This window comes from Alternaria incomplexa (genome assembly GCF_024043165.1).
Source record: "Alternaria incomplexa strain BMP 0042 chromosome Unknown scaffold_9, whole genome shotgun sequence".
NCBI lineage: Eukaryota > Fungi > Ascomycota > Dothideomycetes > Pleosporales > Pleosporaceae > Alternaria > Alternaria incomplexa.
In genome coordinates, this window is record NW_026249858.1 from 1552816 (window position 1) to 1561768 (window position 8953).

General features: G+C 54.8%; 2 protein-coding genes across 2 annotated transcripts; both read right to left on the bottom strand.

The window, feature by feature from the left end:
* Nucleotides 1–673: 673 nt before the first annotated feature.
* J4E90_006871 (uncharacterized protein) lies at nucleotides 674–3374 on the bottom strand (the record flags this gene model as incomplete). Its single annotated transcript, XM_051436413.1, has 2 exons — nucleotides 674–3231; nucleotides 3368–3374. 2 exons carry the CDS (start codon nucleotides 3372–3374, stop codon nucleotides 674–676), a joined length of 2565 nt encoding a protein of 854 aa, XP_051290207.1.
* A 1022-nt stretch (nucleotides 3375–4396) lies between these two features.
* On the bottom strand, nucleotides 4397–6268 carry J4E90_006872 (uncharacterized protein; the record flags this gene model as incomplete). The annotated part of the gene is made up of 1 exon (XM_051436414.1): nucleotides 4397–6268. The coding sequence occupies one exon, from the start codon at nucleotides 6266–6268 to the stop codon at nucleotides 4397–4399; it is 1872 nt and encodes a 623-aa protein (XP_051290208.1).
* Between the last annotated feature and the right edge of the window lie 2685 nt (nucleotides 6269–8953).

The following is an 8953-nucleotide window of genomic DNA, read 5'->3' on the forward strand; positions in this document are numbered from 1 at the left end:
GCGCTCGCGAGGTGAACTTGGGGTCCCAGAGGATGGCCGAGGCGGTCGTGAGCTGGCTGGCGATGCGCAGAGGCGAGGGCGGCTTTGGCGGCTTGTCGGGGGCTGGGGCTGGTGACGCCGTCGTGGTGAGCGAGGGAGGTGATGATTAAATAAAAGGGTCCAGTCGCGAGAACAGCAAAGGCAGGGGATCTTCGTCGGCGCTTGGGTGGAGAATGACTGTTGCACGAGTCCGCGGGTGGGATGTGAGTGGGTTTGGTGGGGCGAGAGTAGCCGCCTGCCTACGCGCTATCCATCCTTTACCCTTCAAACTTCAGCCTTCAGCCACAGGCTTTGTTCTTCATCAAATAAGTGGCTATTTCTGGATGCAGTCATTAAACATACCCCTTTGGAGCATTTTAACTGGACGCTATAGCCTCGAGCCCGGAATGGCTAAAATCACGATAATAGTTGTCAGGAGTTGATTCAATATCCGAAGGAGGAGACGACGTATAGAGATCTTCCATGATCATAAACTCATCAAGCGTTTGGTTTGGACATATCCTTATTGCTTTTATTTGCATTAGATTCTTCATAGCTTGAGGGATGGTGCATAATGTTGAAAACAGTTGCGGTACAGGCGAAAATATGCACAGCCTGGGCCATCAAAACATGCCTACCGCTCAATGCACTACTCCTAACTAAACAGATACACCTGAGAAGGAAGATCCATAATCCGCCATAACCCCTTCACTTTTCTCAGCACCCTCAAGTCGAGATCCTGCTGCTCCTTCCCCTTCCCAGCCTTTCCATCATCAGCCTCTCTGTCAGTTTCAGCATCAGCTAAGTCAACGCCTGCTCTTTCCTTCCCCTTCCCCTTCCCCCTGTCCTCTATCGCACTTGCAACATCAGAGTCCACCACATCCGATGAGTCGTCCTCCGTCCCAGCAGATGTTCCTGCAGCACCGCCTCCATTTTCTTTCACTTCAACGACCCAGCACACACTCGTACTACGAAGCTTCGGGCGCGGAAAAACCTCCCATTCAGGATTATACGGCGTGGCCACTAGACAAGGCCCATCCACATCGAAGGCTGCCATGAGACTTCTTTGTCGTATCCTCTCTTTCCGATCAGACCACAGATCCCTGCGCAGAATCTCCGGCAATGTCACCATGGTGTGGCGGGTGCTCCCTTGCTTCCCTTTCCTAGCAAGCGTGCTCTCGACGCCGACGGTGAGGAACTGGCGTGCGAGTTGACGGCTTATGATTGAGCGTTGGGATGTCGGGATCGCGGATATGTGTTCGTTGTGCGCTGCTAGGTCTTCTTCGTACGTGGTGTTGGGGTGGGAGCCGGGAGGTGAGGTAAGACGGGCTGGTCGTTTGGGCGGCGTGTAGGTTCCACACCAGAGTCGGCCGTGCTGCATGATGCGGTCGATGAACCACAACTGTGCGAGGCTTGCCTCGAGAGTCTCGTCGAGCTGCAGCGTGGCAAAAGGCTGGTTCACAACGTCGGGGTGGGCAAACAGCGTATCGTCGACTTCGTCTGGTAGTTGGTGCTCCAAGCTGACTCCATCTGTGCGGACGAATTGCCATACGCTGTTGGCCAGACCCTTCATTAATTCTCCTTCGTCTTCAGATGCGGCCAGCATATACCTGATATACCGGAGAACGCCAAAGATGATCTGAGAGATTGTGTTGCGCATCGCGGGTACTTGCTTGACGCGTTTCGCGTCGAGTCTTCGTTTTACTTGTATGCCGGTATGGTCGAGGTTTCCCCATACAGATGATCCGTTTGGGATATGACCCCAGCGGCGGAAATCCTGACGAGCTTGTGTGGCTACATTTGGTTGGTTGAACCGCTGGATAAATGCCACTTGACGCGCACGAGCTTGTTCTACGGTCTCGTCTTTCTGGCGTTCAAAAAGTATGACCCAGCATTTGTAGGATTCCCATGTATCGGCCCACTCCGCCTGTATGGGTGTAAAGTCGATTTCGCGATCGACCGACCAAAGATACGAATGGAGAAGCATTCCGTCGACAGTGAATCTACCCTGTCTGCTTGTTTGGAGTCGTATGTTGATGTAGTCGCGAACTTCACAGTAATCGATTCGATTCGCCTCCAAGAAAATGTTCTGGAACAATGTCGAGCTCGATGCACTTCCAGCATAGGTCTCTTCTTGGTTCTCGTGGCCCTCGTGTAGATATGCCTCTGGTGCTAGCAAAGATAGGTCGCCATTACTCAACGTCAGTGCCAATATAGCTAGGCGCAGTGAACTGCAATTGGCGTTGACTTTCCTTGTATCTAATCGGAAGTCGTAATCGCACATGTTCGCTATGATAGCAAGTCTATCAGCATTGAAGTAACACTCTCGATGCTTCAGCAATGTCAGAGCTCCCGCAGCGTTGATCGTAGGACGCTTCCCGTAGAACCCCTCGGTATGAGCCTGTACGATCTGATTGATCGTGTTTGCCTTCTCGGTTCTCGGATGGAGGCGGTCTGCTACTTCAAGCACGGACCGAGCTCCCGGATAGACTTCTTCTGACCCGAGCCCAGACCGGGCAAGATAGTTTCCCATACGAACGAAGTCGCGTGTAAGCAGAGATTGCATCTGGTCGAGAATGCGCCAGAATCCACGCAAGTGCATGCAAATGAGCTCTGACTCCCAGATCCCACGATCATCGTCGAGTGAATGGTAAGGACGGAGATCCGATCCCTCCTCTCGCCCAAAGCGAAAGCTGGATTGGAAGGTAAGACCTGGACCGCGCCGGAAAGCCAGCATCAGTCCGTCTCCAGAACATATAGCCTCTTGGACGACCCACGCACGGGTGTACCAACGGTCTTGACTGGCTCTGTGAAGGAAGTCGAGGATTTGTTCGCAGAAGCGGCGGTCTATCATACTTGACTTCCGTTGGTCAGGATACAACAGAGTCTCGATAGCTGTAAGTTGCTCTTGCGATGTGATTTTGACGTCGAGCAAACCCGCCGTGACCACAGCTCTGTTGTACACAATATCCATCGACTGTATTCCAAGCTCCTGCTCGTCCCAGTCTTCTTTCGAGCTATTTTCAGTCGGCTGGGGAAGACATTCTTGATCGATCCATATCATGCGAAATCCATACGAATTGGCAAAGTCCACAGCACGATCTAGAACATCATCGAGAGCGCGACTGGCGCGGACGCGTCCGTTGAGATCACGGACCGTGTAGGTTCTCGGAGTCGGGTTCTCTCCACGAGGAGGCCAGCAGTATGACACCGCTACATAATGTATGCATATGTCGCACGAGCCGACGCCGTCCTCACTGAACCATTCCGGATGATCAACCACCGGATTGACCAGACGGAATTTTCTAGGCTTCCACCTGTGCGGGAACTCGGGATATGATGCGCAAACGCGGCATTTAGTCTGTGTGGATTTGTTGGCTTGTTCTGAGCGTTCAGCGACACTGGCTCCCTTTGCATTTGGAACCTCGCCACCTCCTTCTGGGTCTCGGGCTTTGACATTTCCAAGACTCAAGTCTAAAGCGTATTGTTCCTTCGCTTCTTCGTCGTCACTGTCGAAATCGTCAAGTTTGACATCGGAGTCATCATAGACCAAGAAGCGGATGCGCCTTGACGCCCAGTGTCGAGCATCAGCTCGCTCAAAGGTGTATTCGGAGATTTTGGCTATCTCCCCAAAACAATCCGACCCTATAGATGTCGCAGTGTTCATTAGATCGTTCTCCATGGTTCATGTTCCGTTGTGATACTCGGGTTTGCGGATGTCAATATTCTTCTCTTTGCTGTAAATCGTAGTATTTGCTCGCTCGTTTCTTGGACTGAAATCCAGAAAATTCGCCGCTGTTTCAGTAAGATGCTTAACATCGTAGTTAAAAAAACCCTCATTTCCAAAGAACCTTGGGCGCTATATACCTTCACCGGTGATAAGGCAGCAGCTGCGAGGCTGACAATGCCCACATGCGTCCCAGATAGGTTACGCGTGTGGCCGTACCAACGATCCAGGAGTCCTCGCTTATATCGGAAATAAGCACCGACATTTGTGCAGATAAACTGTAACTTGTTGCGGCATGTTGTGCGCTGTGGAGTCGAGCCGTCTTAGAAGAGGCTATGTAACACACACCGGTGCAAAGATGCGAAGAGAAAGATGCTCTGCGTTTTCCCAGAAGTGCTGGCTAGCCGGACGCGCAGATGTCATCACTCTCGGCATAGCATGCGCGTATTGCAGCGATGTGTTAGAAGCTGTGAGCTATAATCGTGTGTTGTCGTTTGTCGGTTTAGATTCGGCTGCGTGGTACGGACGCTCACGTATGCATTCGTGTGGCACAGTCGGCATTCGCGACTGCCCCACGTTTTCGTTTCGATCACATCACGCGCGCGACACCTGGCCACGGTATTTCGAATAGTCGTATAACATTCGTATTACCTATCCATTCCCGAGCGAAAAGAACGCTCGTCTCTTTTCCCTAGCTTCCTGCTCCGAAGACGTGCCTTCGTTCTTGGGCCGTCCGCGCTTGCCCTTCTTGGACACTGTTTTGGAAACACTAGACTGCTTCTCCAAAGCTGGCGGCGGGGGCGGCAGCGGCGTTGTAGACTTGACAACCTCCTTGATAGTCTGTTTCGAAAGGCAAAAGTCTATATGCGCGTTGAAGCTCGCGTCATCAGGCGCCTGCGGAATAGAGCAAATGGGACACTGCCACTGTGATTCGGCTGGCGGCTGTTCACCTTGCTGTTGCTCCTGTTCCTGAGACAGCTTCTCTAGTTCGTTCATTTCGTTGTTTCGTTCCTGTCGTGCGGCCTCTTCGAACTCTTCCTCGGGCCATGTCTCCCATGTGCCTTCGTCTTTCGAGGTGGGAGTCTTAGTGGTGGTGGTTGAAGATGTCTTAGCTGCGCGGCCGAAGAAGTCGATTCCAGGCTTCTTCGTGCTGATGATGTGCGTAGCTCGTAAACCCATTAAGCGTAGTTTCATGTTCGGTATCTCTTTCATGAGCTTCTCTAACATTGGTAGACTGTACTTGAAGAGGTCGTCTGCTTTGTGAATGGCAAAGGGTGGCGTCGTCTGTCGCGTGTGTACTTCGTAGGTGTGGAGCTTAATCTTGATGCAGAGGGTTCTTCCTTTGTACTCGGTGCGTTTGAGATCCCCTTCTAATTCCTCAGCGATATGCCGAAGCTTGTCACGCAGGGCATCGCGGCCTTGTAGCTCTCTAAAAGTAGTCTCAGTGCCGACGCTCTTGCGTTCATGATCTTCCGCTGGCTTAATGACGGTACGCCCTAGGCCTAGATAGCACTGCATCAAGAATTGAAATGCTTTCTGCCCAAATAGCTTTGCCATGTATGCTCGATGTGCATAAATGTCTCCGCACGTCTTGACGCCTATGGCATCCAGCTCTCGTTCGAAGACGCGACCAATACCATTGACCTTTCGCGTAGGAAGGGTCTTCATGAACTCCACGATTGTCTGCCTGTCGCTGGCAAGGAGGAACTGCCCGTTTGGCTTGTTCTGATTCGAGCAAATCTTGGCAAGTTTAGCATTGGCGGCGATGCCAGCGGAGACGGTGATCTTGGCTCTTTCAAAAACGTCTGCACGCATCTGGCTGACAGCTTCCTCAGGCGTCATGTGGTGCTCCTGGCAGTATTGTGTCAAATTAAGGTATGCCTCGTCGCAGCTCGCACTTTGGAAGTCCGGATCGTATAGCGCCAGTACTTCACGGACCTCTTCGGCCTTGGCCATGTATTTCGCAAAATTCATAGGAACGCAGATGAGCTGCGGACATAGCTTCATGGCGACGAACCCAGCCATACCAGAGCGACAGCCGAATTTGCGTGCATGGTAGTTGCAGGTAGTCAGCACGCCCTTGCCGACTGCGAACGGAACGTCTTTCAGTTCCGGGCGATCGAGCTCTTCAACTGCCGCATAGAAAGCATCGCAGTCGAGGTGTACGATGACCTGGCTCAGGTCCCTGCTCAGCTCCAGCTCAGCGATGTAGTCATCGGCTCTACGCTGATCGGTGGTCAAGTCGATCTTGTCCAGCTGGCGTCTCTTTTCCAGGATCTTGTTGATCTTCTCGGTGAGGTTCTTGTCCTTGACCTCCTCGTTGTTGAAGAACTTGGAGCCCTTGGATGCATTATAGATGACCTCTGAGACCTTCGATTGGTCTACGCTGTCTTGTCCGGCTTTGGTGAGCGACGGGCCGAGGAGGTGGTACTTTAGGGAGTCGTGCTCGGTGGACGTGGCTCGGGTAGGCTGCGGCCGCTCTGGTATACCTCGGGAGGTTTCATCTCCTTTGGCGGTGGTCATGGTGGTTGCGGTGGCCACTCGAGGCAGGTCGGACGCGTCGTGACTACGGTGACTCGGTGCATGCTGGGGCACGTGTACGCGACGGGGCTGCGCGCATGATGGTGGTGAATGGGCGGACCCTGCATCGCTCATGGTAAGTGGGGGGTCATTTTGTGAGGGCGACAGGAGGCCCCATAAAAACGCGAGATGAGGCCCTGGAGAGGTCATGACGCGCTTTCACGTCTACGCCCGGCTGGGCCTAGCGGCGTTTGAAAGCCTCCAGGATCACTCAGGGCCACCAAAGTTACTTCATCTCGCACCAACACAGACGCCTCCCCACCTGAACCCTTCTCCTGCTCCTGTCTGGCCCCCGACCATGGACTGGACGCCAACCATCTGCACTCCTCCACCGCTGGCATTGTAGAAGTGGGGCAATACACGTAGAGCGCCGTGCTGTATGACCTGCAGACATCCGACACGCTACTAGCGTCCATCAACACACCATCGTCAACACCGCCATTACCCCCCGAGCCGCGCCCATTGCCCCCCGGCAAGGCCATGATCTCCCTCCGCATCCGCAGTATAATACCACAACTATAGCCGCACTCACCAGAGGATGCCCATCGAACGAACCGACCGAAATAACCCACGGCCGCTGAAGCCGACGCTCGCCAGCACCCGAACCGCCGCGAAGACGCCCTTGACCCCGAGACTTGCCGTTGCGCCCACCGCCTCCTCCACCGTCAGCTCCTCGAGCACCCGCACCGCCCGCACCAGCAATGGCACCACGCCCAAGGTTGCGGCCCCGGCGCCCTCGCACAACGAGGTGACGCCCATCAAGCCCTTCCTGAGCAGCAATGTCACGCCTCGCTCTTCCACGAGGAAGTCACGGGTCGGCGTAGACAGCGCTTCGTCCACGCCCAGCGGCACCCCCTCTGTTACCCCGAGCAGCTCGCGACCAGGCTCCACGGTAGACCACCACACCAGGGACCAGACTGGCGGATTCAGTGGGCACAGCGCCGTGGGAAGGAGCGGTTCATCAGCGGTAGGGGGGCGACCGCGCAGCACACCGGGACCAAGCAGCAGCCATGTCACGCCGACCCCGAGGCCCTCGCTCTCCATGTACAACACCGCTCCGTCCGACGCTGGCAGGAAAGACGCTTCATCCCTGTTCTTCCATGCCAATGACGCACGTCCGCACGAACAACCAGCACCGGTACTGGCGCCCACGAAGAAGGCGCCCGCATTCTTCTACGCCGACGGAAGACAAGACGAGCCCCCTGCGAAGCCCACCGTACCATCGCCACCGCTGTCGTCCCTGGGGAGATCCCAGCCCGAGAGCAAGTTCTTCCATGCCGACTCCCAGCCCGAAAGCAAGTTCTTCCACGCCGACTCCCTTTCCGATAGAAAAGACCGCCAGCCGATTCTCACACCGCCGCCTCCTACATCTCCAGATCTGCTCCCGCCCTTGGAAGGCGGACAAGGGGGGTCGCTTCGCCCGCCTTCGCCTACAAAGGACTTTGCACATCTCTCATATCGTAAGGGAGCCTCTCAGGTCCGGCCAGCCCTCAGCAGAGGCAGTTCAGGAAACTCCGCTCTCGCCATGTTGACTGGATCGAACACGCCAGATGTGTCTGATGGCCCCAGACGGAGATCTAGCGTCGCCTCCACTATAAAACGAGGGCACGTCAAGAGCTCCAGTCTGTCGTCCATTGACTCTGTGACGAGTGCGAAGAAGGCACCGACTAATGAACCATCCGCCATGCAGCCAAGCCCACTTCAGACTGAGAATCGTGCCTCCTTCCCCAATGATGCAGCACCTACGCCCGCTCGTCGCTACACCGCGTTCTCCCCTGTCGGATCTCCAGTATCAGCAAGCCCAACAAGAGACGGCAAGAGGAACAGCGACACCAAGAGTGCACTCGAGATGATGAACGAACTTGCTGCCAATGCACGAAGGGAGCGTAAAGTGCTTGACCTCGAAATCAGCAACTCTTCGCTCCTCGCCATCAACCGGTCATTGGAGAAGGAGGTCCGAAAGCAAAAGGCGGAGCTCAGACGCTTCCGTCGCATGAGCCGAGCTGGGCATTTCTCTGCTGATATGGCTAGCTCGCCTCCTGAAACTTCTGCCATTGGCTCTGGAAATATAGGGGACCTGTCGGACATGTCTGAAGCAGAAGAGGAGGACGAAACACCTGAGGAGGACGAGGAGGATCCAGAGGATAGCGAGTCTTCATTCGATGAGGGTGCTCTGAGCCCGAGCGCTCAGCTAGAGCGAGACGAAGCACACCGCTCACGCGACGAGAAGCGCCTCCAGCTCGACCTTTCCAAACATCGCGAGATGTTGAACGACAGCCAGAAGATGAACCAGAGCCTTAAGAAGTGTCTCGGATGGACAGAACAGCTGATCAAAGACGGCCAGAAGGCGTTGGAGTACAAGGTGCACGTCAGCGATGTCAAGATCGGTGGTCGCGTACTCGTTGCGGAAGACGACGACAACGATGCCGCCGAACCACAGGAATCCAGGGGTCTTCTCAGCCCCTGGAGTCCAATTCACAACGCCATCGACGCTCTAGACTCGCCTTTCTTCCCTCAATCCGATCGCGTCATCGACCGGGACAGCGGCATAGATCTTGAAGGTCTTGAGCATATGGAGCATCACAGCGACCACTCTCGCGCAGCCTCACCCACGGACGACGGACAAGA